Below are 17,563 nucleotides of genomic sequence, written 5' to 3'. Positions count from 1 at the left end.
TGAGGACCTGACTGTAAGCAGGAAAGGGAAAAGAGAGCACAGCAAGGCAGAGCGAAGGCTGGAGTCAGAGTGTGACAGACAGGCAGAGGAGGAGGAGGAGAGCGGGGAGGAAGGAGGGGGGAAGGGCAGGCGTGGGAGAGATGTGAGTTGAGTCAAAGCCCCCGAGCTCCCCTGATTCCTCTGTGAAAGACACAGTGCTGAAAAGATGGATAGCGTGTGCCCTCTCTGCCAAGGCATGCCCAAGACAATGACATCATCATCATCAAACTAGCAAGGACACAAGACGAGAGCCCCAGACTCAAGCTTGGATCTTTTATTCATTATTATTCACTCACTTACTCATCATTTTCCTTACGCTCAGACTATCACTTTGTTGCACTGACACTGATCATGAAGTCTTCATACTTAAAAATCTCATTAAAACAAAATAGTACTCTTGCTTCTGAATACAGTCAGACTGTCGCTTTGCCCTGACAGTGATCATAAATAGTCTTCATACATTAATAAAAATCTCCCCAAAATAAAATATGTACTCTTACATACATATATAGCTATAAGCGTACACTTTGGTGCGTAGCACAGAAAAAAATCATCACAGGTTTAGGTTTAATAGGAGGTTACAATTACAGAGGATTAAGAGGAGAGATGGTTCTTCATATTTGCTTCATACTGTATGTGTTATGAGGGATTGATATACTGTTGCTGCAGGCGTTCAGTTGTGGTGAGTTGCGGCATCACTGCAGGCGCTCCTTCTCTGCAAGTCTCTTTGCTTTATTCTGGAGGTAACGTGCTTTGCCCTCTTCAAAACGTCTCTGCTCCTCCTCTCCGTCAATCTGAGGGAAAAAGACAAAAGATTTGTTTTCAGACACATTCATCATTTACACATGTTGTGCGCTGGAATGCTTCCCCTGCTGTTATTATAACCGTGGGCATGAAGCTCTGATCTAATTTACCAGGCTGTGCTATTGTAACTGCTGTACATCTTGTTTGTGACATACGGGAGGACTGTGAATGATTGGAACTTGGAGCTCTGCATTATATGTATACATCAACCTGAGGGAGAGTCATGAATATTAACTTTTATAACTACAGTATTTACTTTAGTCATCACATTATCAGGACAACTGCTCACCAGACTGCATACAATTTGATAAGAATATTCAAGGTACCTGAAGGGTAACTGCTATGATTTTTGGTGACTGCTGACCTTTCATCTAATGCCAACATCAGGTTAAATCTTCTCAATCGACATTTTGGTAGTTTTGGTAACTCAAAGACTAATTTTCAGATTTCCATGAAATTGGCAGTAGATATTCACAGCCCACAGAGCGGGAGACCTAATGTTTATAGCTGTACCATTGAACACCGCACTGTTTCTGGCTCTACTGTAGCACCATCATCTACAAACAAAGCATAGAATATACATAATATATTGTATTACTTGTTTTGATATTGATAGCACCATGATACTCAGGAATTCAGGGAGGCTCCCTGGAATACAGATGCTATGAATATCTTGTACACTTCTGTTTTTACGCTGTGCAGCGGTTTCAGGCCTGTGAAGAACAAATCTTCTCTTTCTCTTTCACTTAGCTCAGTTTGGCTGCTGATTCGTGGGAGGAAGCACTTGCTAGCCCTGCACAGTTTAATTAGATTGCCTGGCAACCTTGTGACTTGAACAACAATACCACCACCAGTGACAGTGTCAACACTTTCTTTTTACGGCGCTGCCCGCTTTCCCTCATCTGCACACTGTTCTCACAAAACAAAGACGCAGAGGAGTGCATTTTATGTGAGCATGTACGCATATACGTTTCTGTGTGTTTTTGTATGTCAAATATACTGCTCAGTTATAACATGCTCAGAAGGAGTCTCTTCGCTGTACTTGCACAAGTTGGTTGGCAGACTCAAGAGCACCTGCCACTCAGCAGTACTCTGACTGCAGAGCTGACAGATGGCGCCTTAACTTTATGGAGAGAAAGCAGGGTGGTAACAGATATGACAAAACATCATGCCAGGGACAAGCCCAGGGGTCACGACTCAAAAGTGATGAGAATATTCAGATAGCGACGCTGGGCTACAAGCAGAGCACCGATGGGAATATCCTCTGTGTAGAGCAGGTTCTGGAGAATACAGATGTAGTACTGGTGGTGTTTGTAGTATGCCGGTTATATAACAGTCAACATACTGCTCAGTCAATTTTGCTTGTGCCATCCAACTGAAAGTAATGGATAATTCCAGTTCATTGACCTTCAAAGCAAAAAGAATGCCAAGTTTCACCACAGTCCCAGGATTTGTGTTTGTGTTGTCAGTATTTTTGTGTTGGCAGAAGAAAAATTCACAGATGCAAAACATCAAGGGTGCACACACAAAGCCACCGAGACAGTACGAACAAGTTTATGGTAAATTTATTAAGAATGTCTTCAGGTTGTTTTTTTTATTCTCAGTGTTTCTCTCCCTCATCTCTCTTTTTCTCCCTCTTTCTCTCTCTCTCTGTCACTCAAGCCCCTCAGGACTTAACTATTATTTTCTGACACTTATTATACTATAGCTGATGAAGAATGACAGTTAACAATATGAGATATGGTCCTGTTTCTGTCTAAGGCAAAGGAACCAGATGATTCTGGTTGGAGAAAATGGGACTCTATGGGTGCAGGACAGGTTCATGTAAAGCACTGACAAAGTAATGAAGTTGGTTTGGCTGTTATAAATTTAACTCTGTGGATGTGTGATCTTTCCTTCACTCCTGGGATTGACATTGCTCCTTGTGATTGGCTCAAAATGCATTTTCACTCCTAATGAACAGGTTTCCAAGGAGATGTATTTCCAGGTGCTGTGTCGTTCTGCTGCCATGTGAGTTAGAATGATATCAATCTTCTCTCATATGGCTAAAGAAAAAAAACTAAAGACCCAAATGCTCCAGTCCTTTATTCCAAGAAGCTGTCTTTACAGTTGTTAGTGCAAAAAACAGCATTATCTAGTCTGAAATTTGAGCTGAAAAGTCTTCTAAATGCTTGTTTAAGCATAACACAATTTTTCCTTAAATGATAGCTAATATTGCTCAGGTTTCAAAATGTCTTCTTCACTCTAGCATGGGATGACACTATCCTCTAGGAGTTATGTGAATAATAACATCAAAGCTAGCACGTCTACAAAGCCTTAATACTGGTGTTTCTACTTTTTTGTCCAAGTGTATATCTACAGTATGTGTACACACATTTTTTCCCTGCTAATACTCTGCGTGCCTTCCTGGTAGCGTGCACATGTGCATGCATATGTTTACGCCCATGTGGATCACATTTGCATAACTCAATGAGACAATTCAATGCTGGGCTCAAAATGTCCTTTTGGTGTCCCTGTGTAATTGGTCCCTGTGTAACAGTATCTAATAACTATGATTATGCAGGATCATCAACTACTACTGATGACTCTCTGGTGCAGAACCTATCAACCTTGCAAAAGCAGTCATGCTTGTTTTATAGTGTCTTAAATTTGAATGTCTCTGCTGCTATTGCTTTTAACATTTCAGGCAACAAAAAAATTCTGCAATTTGCCTTAATGTGTAAAAATTACACTGGTTCAAGATAATGCATATCCAGGTTTCGTTCATAAATCATGCCTCAGAGATAATGTTGCTACCGTATGTGTGTACAGTTTGCAGGAGTTGTTCTCCGATTTGTAATGATTGGCTTCGTCCCATTGCACCATTTTAAGATATTATTTAATCATTTTAACTCTTATACATTACCATTATTTTTATTTTATTATCGTACTGTTTCTGCTATATCTAACTATAAAACAAGGACTCTCTGTCTGTCTGTATGTATGTGTGTCCTCCTTATATCTCAAGAACCGCTCATTTGATCTTCTTCATACTTGGTGGCTGTATTGCTGGGGACCCAAGGAAGTGCCGTCTTTAATTTGTTCAATGTGGACATGCAACATGATTAATATTAATAAACTTTGAATAAACAAGCAATCAGCGAGCCGCTCCACTCTGCAGCAGTGGGGCTTCAGGGCTATATACGACTGCATGTCATGAGCACAGCTGGAGATCAGAGCTGTACAGAAAAGTATTTTCACATGGCGTGCTTGGACACGTAACATGTTCAATGTCAATAGAAAAATACAGCTTTTAATCAACAATGGACAGACTCTTAGGCTACTTCCCACAGGCAGTTCAAAACCAGTGTGTCTCATATAAACACAAATCTTTTGAGCAAACATAGCCACTCAAATGATCTGAACTCAAGCCACAGAAAATAAATGATCTAAGAGCCCAATATAAATGATCCACTTTATTTTTGGATACATATTTTTTTCAAAAGCTCTCTTTATTTTTTAATGCAGCCCTTATTTTACTTGAAATAAGAAAATATTCACTATTACAGCACTTAACATCTGTGTATAATAGAATGTAAGATTCTTTCATGTTGTTGGTACTCATTCACACACATCACATCAACAGTATTCATTTTTCTATGCATTGAAGCAGCAATAACAGAGGCCAAGTGATCGGCCCGTTCCAAACAGGCACATTTTGAACGGGCACTGCACTAGTTTTTTAATAATTGACAATGAGTTAAACCATGTTTAGGATGCAGTAGTAGATATTATCATATGATAATGACACTACACAGAGATGGTTCTTGTGTTTCACAGAGAATATTATATCTTATTATCTTATCTTATCTTTAAAGTCCTGTTTGACACTATAAACAACATTGTCATTCCTGCAACTCCTGATGTGCCTCACCACTTTTCACAATTCGGCGGTCGATTTTGGACTGTTTTTCTCCCATTTCTCTGCAAGACCTCACTGATCTGGTGGGTAGTATGAAATCCTCCTCCAGTCCAGTTGATATTTTACCCATGTCCATGCTTAAAAATGCATTGAGTCTATTGGTCCATGCCTGGTCTCTATTATAAACAGCTCCCTGCCGATTGTGTCCCAGCTTACTTCAAACACGATGTTGTTCAGCCTGCCCTGAAAAAAACGAACCTTGATCCGCATGTTCCCAATAACTACAGGCCTATATCCAAGTTGCCTTTTATTTCTAAAATTTTAGAGAAAGTTGTTGTCAAACAGCTCACCTATGTCTTGGCTGCACACAACATTTTAGATCAATTCCAATCGGGTTTCTGTCAGAAGCACTCTGCTGAAACTGCTCTTCTCAGAGTCTCCAGTGACATAATGTCTTCTGATGTGACACTCCATTTTGGTGCTGCTGGATCTTAGCGCAGCTTTGGACACTGCGGATCACAGAACAATGACTGAAAGGCTTAGGCAGTGTGTAGGTGTCTCAGGGAGCACCCCGGACTGGTTTTCCTCCTACTTCTCAGATAGGAGTTTTTCTGTGTCATTTGGACCTTACATGTCTGAAACTGTTGCTCTTTCCTGTGGTGTGCCTCAAGGTTTGATCTTGGGTCCTATTTTATTTGCTTTATATATGCTTCCCTTAGGTCATGTTATTAGCAAATTTAGAGATATATCCTATCACTGTTACACTGACAATATTCAGCTCTATGTCTCTCGTGAGCCTGATAACTCCAACAAACTGTCTGTTGCACAACTATGTATATACATGGTATATTCCTGTCAAATGGCAAGAGTGGCAAGAGCTGTTGTGTAAAACACAAGGGCAATTGTTTGAACAAGAGTCTACTGCCATGCTAGCAGTTCTGAGAAACTGTGCTTATAGGCTGTGTTTTTGCGTCAGTTGCTAATCGACACTAAATACAAACTACAGCTGAAGCTGATGGGAATGTAATTAGTGTTGCAGATATTTGGTCATAAATTTAAACTTTGACGTCTTGGTGACACCAGAGGAAAAGTCGGGGGATCAAAGTCAGTGGGATTCATCCTCTGGGCACCATGGATATCTGTACGAAATTCCATGGAAATCTACCCCACAGTTGTTGAGATACTTCACTGTAAACTAAAGCTGTGGACTGAACGAATGAACGGCATTGCCATCCCTGAAGACCACATTTGTTACAAAGCAGAAAAAATATTATGATTAAAAGGTCAGCTGCAACGGACTGCACAGGAAACACATGAGATATCAATCTGAATGTCATCCACTGGGAACCAAGACATAGTCAGACCTCAGAGCCTTTGCCGATTGTGTCAAACAACCAAGAAAAACAGCTGTTTCACCTGCCATCCTGATCGTCCATTAGATGGACAGTTGAATGTACTTTGACAAACCAAATGGTGTAAACTTGGAACAAGGACAAGACTTGTAAAAGGGACTCATTGAGCCCATGCCAGAGGGGTTCCTGTGTGTTGGCACGGCCGTTATTAGAGTGGGCACGGGGTATCATTGGCACTGCCAAATGCCAGTCTCTTAAAAGTAGCACTAAGCCGCCAGCACAAGAAAAATAATAGCCATATGGACTGGCATAAGTTTAGATACCAACCTATATTATCTGATGGAGAGAGAGAGAGAGAGACAGACAGACAGACACAACACAAAGGATGACATTTAGACAATGTTGAAAGGTGTTTTGTGCTGACAGCAGCAGTGTATAACTAAGTGATCACCTGTGCTACAGTGGCTGGTTGTTTGCTAAAGGTTCAATTCACCTTAAAACACTGCTAAAAAATAGACAGATATTTGATGTACTTTGTATTCCAATATATGGTATCCAATATTTGGTGTTTCATCCTTGCTATTTGCTGATTTCCGTAGTCTAGATTTGTTTCTCCGATAACACACAGTATCTCATAATGCAACGCAGTAGATGTAGCACAATAAGCCAGTGGTGGATTGTTCAAATGAGTCTCAGCTTTTAGCTGCAAATACCAGGCAACAATCAGGTAACTATGACCAAAATAAAACAAGACATTCTTTGAGCTAAAATATGGTGCTGTAAAATCCCATTCAACAATGTACACAGCATGTATACTTGTCTGCTGAGAGACTTTTTAAAAAAAAAAAGACTTTTAAACTTCAAGTCAGAAATGATTTTCAGTAAGATTTCCAATTACAAATAATATTGAAGTACTCATACTTGTATAGAAATTTTATAAGTTAGCATCAATCTCTTAATGTTCCGCTAAGTCGACTTTTATTTAATTAATTAGTCCTTTACAGATTCATGTCTCTCTGTGTCTCTGTGTCGTGCCTTGGATTGCCACAGAGTCAGGAATATCTTCAACACTGGCACGAGTGTACCCGTTAACCCGTTGCTGATTGTCTTGAATGGGAGGCATCTAAAAATAAAAGTGCATTCATGTGGACTACAGGAGGTTGCCATGACAACCAGGCTTGTTTTCGTGTCAAGGGAGGCCAGCTGAGTCTCTGCCAGCAAGAAAGCAGGGAGGAGGGCAGGGAGAAGAGATGGAGGAGAAGGAAGGAGGGAGAGATGAAGAACAGTGGGGGAAATGATGGATGGACGGACAGGGAGAGAAGGGAGGGTGGAATAGAAGGCGAGGGGGTAGTAAGGATGAATTAGGCAGGGGGGAGATGAAGGCAAAGAAAAAGGCAGGGAGAAGAGATGAAATAAAGAACAAGAGGGGAGAGGAATAAAGAGAAAGCTAGATATATGGTATGTATGATGTAAACTCACTTATTTTTAACATTTACTGGTCTGCAGAGGGACTGCTGAACATGCCGACAGTTTTGAGCAATGACCAGCTTTTCATTAATGGTGCTAAACACATGCACATTTGAGCCCTGGCCAATGTAACCACAGCACAACCACATCCATCCACTGCCAGCTGGTACTCAGTGTGTGCACTGACCACTGCTGAAGATTCAAAGTGCTGACCTTCTAGTAATAAGCACACTTTTCTAACCTTGAGGCAACTGCTATCCCATTAAAATACATCTGAAACACAACAAAGATATACATTGGGCAAAGGTGCTTCCAGGCATTTTCAGTTTTTTCTATGATGGCCCCCGCGTGTACATATATTATTTCAGTACTTTTCAAGGGTACTGCTGCAGAGAGGCAAGGTATTCCCCTGTTATCCTCTTCTCTCCTCATGCTGTCCTCTTTCCCCACTTCAGCATTATCCACAGTGCACTAACATTAGTGACAGCCCATTACAGCCCCCCCACATGCACACACATACACACACAGTCCCAAACCCCCTGCTGAGCTAAAACGGGAAAATCTATAAATAGTAAACGCAATGGGCTCACTCAAGAGAAAGCAAAGATGAGAGAATAGAGGGTGGGGGGGGGGAGCACCTGCAGTCAAAAATAGCAGAAGATGTCCTTTCAATCAGGCTATTTATAGAACAACTGCAGCCAAATCCACCACAATGCCATGAAAATTTCATTGGTGAAGGTTTGATATTTGGTTTTTATCCTTGGGGTGTTTTTCTAAGTTTAAATTGAGCAGTTTTATTGAAAGAAAGATCATTGAAAGATAATGATCTTTTCAAAACATCTTGTTAGACTGTGCTGCCCAGATAAAGATAAAAAATGAATGAATAAAGGTTTCAGCTCTGGTTTTAGCTTTGTGATTCATACAAGCTTCATGAGAGGGATCCCGAATGAGGCTTGAGACAATGAGTTTGAGCTTCTAGCAAGCTGGTGAAGGTGGAGAGCGCTTTGGTAGAGGTGGCTGTGTACGAGTGGAGTTGGGTGTCACTGATATAAATTTTAGCCATTTACAGTAGTAGATTCTGTCGTGCAAAGTGTATTGAGTTCATTTCCAACACAACATATGATCGATATTAAAGATTCAGTGTGCACACTGATACACACTGAAAACCCTCCTCACTACAGTCATGCCTGGACAAAGAATAAGCACCTGGAAGAAACAGTAGAAACACTTGGAAATGTTTGTTTGTTTTTCATGAGACATAAGGATTTTCAGGACCAGCAGATGAAGATGGTTTGAGGGAGAGGGATAAGTCTGCATCATATTTAAAAAGATAAAGCAAAATCAACCTTCCTCTCATACAATGATACATTAGACCTAAAACAATTAGTTGATTAATCCATTAGTTGATCGAAAGAAAATCAACAATTATGATACTTTATTAATCCTTAAGATCATTTTTGACGCAAAGCAGTTTAATATTTTGTGTTGGTTCCGGATTTTCCTTCTTTTTATTACATATATTTGTTTTCTGCTTTTCTCAGTTTTATATTATTGTAAATTGAATATCTTTGGACAAAACATCTGAAGGTATCGCCTTGGGCTCTGAAAACTTTTCTGGTCATTTTCACTATTTTGTAGACTAAGAGATTAATTGCTTAATTAAAAAAAACAATCCACACATGAATCCATAATGAAAATAATAATTAGTTGCAGCAACAAGAAAGTTGGTGCATTCCCTGGAATAAAAAATTAAAGGCTGTTTGAGAGGCAAACATCTTGTTTCACTTAACCCCTCATTTCCAGCTATGCAAGCCAGACAAGCTTATAAATTAACTTCCATGTGAGAAACCTTTTGTGTAGCCAGCCATGTTGTCATGTTACCACAGAGGAAGAATGTCTTTGTTTCTCTGGAGGTTGATCTTTGGAGGTACTTTTTATTGTCACCAAAACAGTAAAGAACAGTATTTATTGTACTTGTAGGGAAGCAAAATGACAGAGCTGATCATCTTTACATAGATGGAAAATATCTGTATCGCTAAAGTTTTGTGGTCACTCAATTACAATTAATTCAGTTAATTTCACTTTTTCGTTTTGGAATAAAAATACTTTATCACAACAAGCCCGCCATAAATGCTATTTAATAGGACTGTTAAGAATAATAGATGGTTGTAGCGACCGCAGGTAAAAATTAAAAGTGGAAAGACGATGAGGCCAAACGTTTGTCGTGCTGTGCTCTACTCACTATAATCTGGCTTATGAGGCTAATGAATGTCATTGTTGTATTTCCATCACAGTCCCATCGCCACACTCCACCATCAATAAAGTCCCGTTTTTAAGCCCTCAGTAAATAGTTAAAGCCATAAATAGCCCCGATTGAGCCTTGTCCTCCTTCTCTTGCTCATACGTATAAATAAACACACACGCATTTGTGCCCAGTGATGTGTTCAAGCACGTGCACATCTACACGCAAAGCCCACTCTCACACACACAGGAGCTCTAATTATCCTTTTTTCTTACAAACAAACATACAGAGTCTGTCTATGCTGTATTTCTGTCCAATACTTTCTCTTACACACACACGGAGACACACAAATTTCTCTTTTCTTGTCCTTGTTTATCTGACATGCTACATCAGAGCCCTGGCAGCCCAGGCTCCATTTAGATTTCCATTTATAGTGTTGAGGATGAATTATTAAAATCACCAGGAGATTTTTTTAGCCTCTCATAAAATCGAGGTGAACAGAGAAATTACAATGACTCTAATCATCGCTGCAATTCCCTGCCATTAAAACAAAAGCTATGAGAAGCTCTTGTGAGATGGAAAACCAGGTAATGAATGCATGGAGGGAGGCAGACAATGGGCGAACCAAACACAGGTTTTTTGTGAAGTGGAAATGGGGAGACTGACAGGCGCTTTTGAAAATGCCGACCGGCTGAGATGCACATTTGATTCACTTTCTCTCTGGCGGGAGCAGAAGCAAAGAAGTCTGTTTCCAAACAGACGTGTCATTGTGGTAAAGGCTGATGCTGCACTTTTAAGTGTGTGTAAATGTTTATGGTAAGAAGGGTCCCTGCTGCTCTTGGAGACATGACAACACTTGTAACAACTCTTTTCCACGCTTCATTCTCATCCGCACAGCCAAGCTTTGCTTTGTCCTGCAAATTTCTTATTACACGCACAGCAAGACATGATGTTATGCACCACTATTCTTTTAAGATGTTAAGGTGAGTTAGACTTCTACTATACAAACTGTATAATTTTTTGCAAGAGGAAAGAAAACAGCTTTGTCTTTTGCTTATGTTACATAAAATATTGCTGCTTGGCCTTTACTTTTGATGCAGTTCCCTGGCTTACTCTGTACTCTACACATAGTTAAAGTTTAATGATTAGCCCAGGTGCAAACTCTGTGAATTTTGTACAAGAGTGCACTTGAGAGAATAACGACCTGATGTTGGTCTGTCCAATTTCACTGAAGCAGCCCACTCAGCCCATGCAATTGCTGTGGACTTTGCTGAACTAAAAAGCAAACTTAATGCTATCATTACTGAATTTATCAAGAATGTCATGTTTGATCATGTTTCAAACATCCATTTAACCAAACAAAAAATGTCCAGACATCAAACTGAGTATGAATTTTGAGTAACAAAATATGGCACAATAATTATTATCATAGAAATTGAATAATTGCTAACTTGTGTTCGCATTTATTCGAAAAATGTTAATTTCAATCTACTAAATCCTTTAATTAGTGCTTGGAATGTGATTTTAATGGCTCCTCTCTTGTCTAAATCCCACTAAGCTGATTTCATTTCACATAAAAGTTGGAACGAGTTTTAAAAGGATCATCACAGAGACTATCAGGGTGCATGAATGGCGCCAAACAGATGGTCTGTGCATACAGTGTTTGCATATAAACAGACTGTGGATCATCGTGTACCACAGAGCCAGATCAAACAGCAGGTGCCTCTTTCCTGTCAGCAGGTAAACATGGACACTTTATATCGTGACAATAGGTGCTGAGTCAGGCAGACATCGACATCCAGGAATGTTGTAGGGATATCAGCAGTCAGCCCTCAGTTCTTAAATATAATATGCAGACCCAGCAAAGTAAAACGACTAAAAAAGCTAAAAAGACTCTGTCATACAAAATTGCCAAATCAAGGACAGTGTCTCTCACGCTGTGGGCTTTCAAAAGGCACACGTATCATTGAGCGAAGGAATGTTACTATCAGGGAAAAAGAAAGAGAAACACAAGATCAAATTTATTGACTGACAAGTGAAGAGAAAACAGAGTCTGTGGACATTAAATTGAGATGTGATATAGAATCTAGCATTTGTCATTACAATACCAGTCTTTATATAACTCAACAGCCACTTTATTAGGTAAACCTGTGCAATCTAATGCAATCCAGTACAACAGCTCTGCCATAAATTATACTTTTACGAAGCTTATACATTTTCAGTTTTTGTTGACATTGTTAGAAAGACGATAATTCTACTTAATGTTTATCATTTAGGTCGTAGTAGCTGATGATGATGGTATCAGTGAGACACGTAAAAAGAACAGTCAAAGAACTTGTGTTATCTGGCAAAATGGAGGTATAGTGTTGTGTATCATCTGCATAATAGTGATATTTGACATTAAGCTGACTAATAATGTTGCATGTATAAAGAAAAAAGAAAACGGCCCAAAATACTCTCTTGAGGAACAAGTTCAAATGTCTGTGACACAAAATCACCAAAACTAACAAAATACTTTCTTCCTAACAAGTATGAGTGAAACGTATTAATCTATTGATTAATACGTTTAATACAGCATGATCAATATGAGACACATTGTTGGAATTGATTGAAATTATCAGGTCATTAGGTTAGCAGCAGCAGGATTTTTTTCTAATATATTGTTAGTATTCAGGTTATCATGTAGTTGGTCGAAAATAATCTTCCAAGTTTACCAAGAAAATCAAGATTTCAGATTGGCCTGTGATTGCCAACGTCATCTATGTACAAATCTGACTTCTTCTGATTATTTTTGTTGTTTCCTGGGTCTGTTATCGTACTAAAAGTTATCATAATAAGTGTTGCTGCATCTGTATTTATAATACTGTAAAAAAAATGGTGGTGAAGCTGGATTTTTTAAACTACAAGCAGGAGATGGATTCAGAGGAGATGTGAAGAAGAGGACCTTGAGGTTATGTTTATCAGAAATGGTCTTTGAGACGTGGGCTGGACTTTCTTTTCTAACAGCAATATGGTGAATTCTTATCTGTTCCTTTAAAATGTCAAGATCGACATTTAGTTTACTTTTCCTCCACTGTCTCTCACCATGGTTTTTATTCAATAGGTTCCCTAAGGACAAGTTTCTGATTCAATCTTTATCAGCACCCATCCTAAATAAACATGAAAAGGGTGTAAAATCATTAAAGGCAATGCTGAAAGGCATGATGGAAATCTATGGCCTGATTTGTCCACCATACAAGATGTTTTAAATAAACTTGTGTGCAAGTTAAGGTACTCTGTATTTGGTGAACACATCAAACAATCCATGTTTGACTCTCAATCTGTGTAAGACCTGTGTAAATGTATGCTGTCTGCATGGAGTGCAATGTGGATATAAAATGACCAAATTAATTCTATGTTCAGGTTTAATAAAAGAAAACAGAGCCTGGATGGTACCAACCTTAAGAGGAGGGACAGGCAGAGGCTTATTTTCCTTGTCCAGGGAGATGAAGGTGAAGAAGGCAGACACAGCACGATATTTCCCTTTATCTTCCTCCACCAGTGAGGTGGCATCTACCACCACTTCAATCTCCATAGACTTGTTACTGACGAAAGTGAGCCGCCCTGTCACTGTCACCACACAGCCTTGGAGAGGAAAAAGAAAAGGAAAATATGTTTGATGTTAATGCAGTGTACTGGTTTTCAGTGCTTTTAAACACCTGTAAATATGCTGCCATAGAGGAAAAGAAGAATTTGAATTTCTTTCATCATGATGTCATAACATTTCCCAAAAGTGCTTCGACTTTTTAAAATCTCTATGTTTGATTCAAGCAACTCTATCCTTCTGCCAGCCATAGAAAATTAATTTTGCATTATCTAAAGGTTTACCTGGGTAAAGAAAAAAGTGAGAAGTTGCTTGAGGATTACCAGGTTTGAAAGACTGCATTGACAAAAGTTCTTAATCACCTGGACACTTTGAGCGGACACAACAATCCTCACATTAAATGATGTAAGTAAAAATCCAACTGATGCCCTTTATGTATACCTGAACATGAACTGAGCATGAAATAAGCTGGAATATTGATATAGCCAACCAAGAAACATTTAGGATCTGCTCTTACAATTTACTTCACATTGTTGCATCACAAACTGTTCCACTGAGAGACTCTGCAGGGTGATGCAGGCAGATGATCTCTGGCTGGAAGAATTTAACAACTACAGCCAATCCAAGATTTTCCTGTGGCAAGGTTTTGAGATTAAGAAAAAGTAGGACATTTAAAAACTATAGCTTGTTTTTTGTGATTGAATTAAGACGGACAAGTAAGAAAATAAGTAAAAATAAAGTTTCTTTTCATTTCAAATCCTTTGAAAGATGTTAATGTTGATTGCTGTATATTCAGAGGACACATCATTTCCATTGTGGCTGAGCATTTGCTCCCCTTGCTTTTGATTTCAACCTGAGATCCATATAATCCACCTAATGTGTTTGACTCATCAAAACTCACTGCTCTTCTGCTTTTGTCACTGCGGCGAGGTGGGAAAAAACTGTCAGCTAACAGTATTGGGGATTGTTGATGTGTTTCTTTATTCTCTTTGATGTGCCTGTACTGTGTTATTACTGCTGGTTGCCATAGAGACAAGGAGAGAAGGTGTTATCCCTGCAGTCTGAGGGAGACATCGGCTGTGTCTGAAATTCCATACTAACATGCTAAATAGTACGCTAAAACAGTATGTGAGATGTTTTAGTATGTCCGAAACCTTAGCATGAAACCAATAGTGTGTGAATTTCATACTATTTACGAGGAAATATTACAGTATGCAAGCACTGGACACTATGCCGGCATAAATATCCCACAGTGCAATGCAGTAGTGACGACAACAACAACATAACAGACGATGGCGGACATCGACCAAGGCAGCTCTGATGTAATGTCAATAACGCCTCAATTTATGTGTAAGTATAAGGTTTCACTTTGTTAGATATATTGTATTTTTTAAATTACTTCAGACTTTATGGTTGGCACAGGCTACCATGGTTACGTGTCTCCAACTGGAGAGGAGGCTCTCAGGAAGCGATGTGATAATTACGGCTCAGTGTGTCTGAAAAGATAAATACTACTGTTTATTCACACAAAAGTATGTTGACGATAGTACACATTTTGGGTATGTAGTGCATAGTATGCATAGTATCGGACGCAGCGCATTTGACTGAGATCTTATAAAACAGTCAAAGTCTTAAATGATAAAAGATGTACATGGAAACTGAAAAAAGGCTTTTATCAAAGTCTGTGCTGAAATCTACTCTGTTGTTATGCAAATGAGTTTCTACGAGAACTAGACTTGAAATTTCAGTGTTGTTAAGTGATGGAGCTCTTGTACTCCAATTCTACAAACTTCTTATGACAAACTTGTTTTTGTGATTAAATTAAGACAGAAAAGTAGGAAAATAAGTAAGTAAAAATAAAGTTTCATTTCATTTCAGTGTTGTTTAGTGATGGAGCTCTTGTACTCCAACTCTTCAAACTTCTTACAACAATGTGAGTTTGGAGACATCTGAAAAACAACAGCACTGGTCGTTTGTTCAAATGACTGAAAGAACTTATGTTTACATTTTTCTGACCAGCAACCTCTTGTGGTTGTGCATATAAGGGCTGTTTCCCATTACAGCAAACTCAGACCAACAGACACAAAAGGGAGGAAGATGAGGTTGATAGGTGCACGAATGTGTGATTTTGACATTGGAGACCACGGTTCCTGGGTTTGCCTGTAAATGCCTCAGATCATAAAATTCTCATATGAGTTGATTTTGTAATTGTCTGTTTTTTTTTACTCTCTATCATAATAACCCACTTCTTGAACAAAACACACAAACCTCGCCGAGATCTCACTTTTAACATTACACAGAGTTAAAATGCCAAGATCGTTTGAAATTGGTGAAACTATTGGTGGGGACAATTCAATATGTCCATATCGTCCATACCCAAATCTACGCCCATGCAATTCATACTACAGTTGTCTAGATATGAACTTAATGGTGGTGCGGAAAAGTCAGGGGATGATGGCAACACATATTAAAACCATAACATAATGTATGTACAGTTTAGCAACATAATGTTGCTGTCTGACCCCCAGCTAATGATTCTATCTATCTGTCTATCTATCTATCTATCTATCTATCTATCTATCTAAGCTTTAAGATTGACGTTCAGTCAGTTTTCTGTGAAAAAGGTGATTACTAAGCTCATCTTCACCCCTCCATCAGATATGTGTTATGAAATGACATCACCATGATCAGAGATCTTACACACCAAGGGATTTCAGAAATGACATCAAGGTGATAATGAAACTCCCACTGAGTGAAGAACTGACGAGAGGTGATTTAATGCAATGACTGCATAAGAATTCAGGATGATCCATTTCCATGCAGCTTGTTGACACAGAGTTCATACACTCAAAGTATTAATTCTCTCCTTTGCTCTATTTCATTGTTGTCTGGCCCACTGAGTGTTTTTACATATTACCACCGGGAGCGATTCCAGTCTCATTCAGGTACACTATCTCTGGCACAGATATATTAGGCTCAGCTCAATGAAATTACACAAAAAATGAGCCTTGATGAGACTGGGTGATATTTTTTTAAAAGACCTTCATGATTAATAATTGATTAATGCAGAAAGAAGATCTTGGCCTCGTGCAGCAGTGAAGGTCAGCTACCGTGAAAAACTGGCAGCAAGTCTAAGTCCCACCTCTGAGGAGCTGTTTGATACAGCTAATCTGCAGGGAGGAGAGTCCATGCCAGGGCGTCATGTTGTATGCACTAAGCTGGGATTGTAATACCTCTGAGCCATAGATTTGCTGTTTTAGCTACACCCTGCATGAGTAGAGTTTGGGTTTGTCTATTACTCTTCTGCCTGTGGACAAAGGGGAAACTATTTCTCAGTTGTGAAAACAAGACCAAGAAGTCTACTCAAAAAGATGTTGTTATATATTTTCTTATATTCACAGAGCTTCCTGTAAATTGTCTTTCTGTATTAGCAAGGGACCAGAGAAGACTACAAAAAAGGGAACAAGGCATTACACAGGTGAAATAAAATCATTCACTTGTGACAACTTCTCCAGAAACACATTAGACATGCAAAATTATTTCTTTTATTGCTGGGAATGAAAGAAAGTGTGTCATATTCAGACACATGCCTTTACTCCCCCAAGGACCTATTTGATTTCTTCATAACTGAGGAATTATTATGATCCTGATTCAGTACGGACTCCACTGTGAGGTCCAGATGTGTCTTTGAATACAAATAAATGCAATATTTGCCTCCAAGGCTAAAATGGCATATGCAATACTGTCTATTCCAAGCATAGTTACCACAAATGTACATAATTCATTTTTTATGAAACGTTTTAAACCATCCACACAGGTCAAAACCTGGCTGCAATTCAAGGATTTAAGTAACAAAGATAATTATTACTTCCTCTTGTGTATACAGTACAGTAAAAGTACATTTGAAGGGTCAAAACTCAATTTCCTTTCCATGTAAACAGTAACAGCTTTTAGGTTGGAGTTATTCTAATCCCAGACTACAATAATACCAGTCAGTCATGACATCCATTTGTCCACCAGTCGCGTATCATTCCTTCTATCTGCCATCTTTACTCATTTGAGCCAACAATACATACAGGTTAGTCCAAAGATCAATAAAATGACATTTAAAATGAGTGAACAAGAACATCATTGTGAGTATTCATTATGCAACACTGTTCTCTTCACTTCTTTCT

At 39.0% G+C, this 17,563-nt stretch overlaps 1 protein-coding gene across 10 annotated transcripts in view; it reads right to left on the bottom strand.

The window, feature by feature from the left end:
- Nucleotides 1–298: 298 nt before the first annotated feature.
- The window catches only part of acot7 (acyl-CoA thioesterase 7), a 130,531-nt gene continuing 113,266 nt past the window's right edge, over nucleotides 299–17,563 (bottom strand). For all 10 annotated transcript variants that reach the window (XM_067591786.1, XM_067591785.1, XM_067591793.1 and 7 more), the window contains 2 exons: nucleotides 13,245–13,429; nucleotides 299–833 (listed from right to left, as the gene is read on the bottom strand). In XM_067591786.1, coding sequence (XP_067447887.1) covers nucleotides 735–833; nucleotides 13,245–13,429 — 284 coding nt within the window. In that variant the 3' untranslated portion in view covers nucleotides 299–734. The remainder of the gene's footprint in view (nucleotides 834–13,244; nucleotides 13,430–17,563) is intronic.

The sequence above is a fragment of the Thunnus thynnus genome, chromosome 6, assembly GCF_963924715.1.
Source record: "Thunnus thynnus chromosome 6, fThuThy2.1, whole genome shotgun sequence".
Classification (NCBI taxonomy): Eukaryota; Metazoa; Chordata; class Actinopteri; order Scombriformes; family Scombridae; genus Thunnus; species Thunnus thynnus.
The sequence above is the reverse complement of the archived record's forward strand: the minus strand, read 5'-3'. Positions and strand labels throughout refer to the sequence as shown.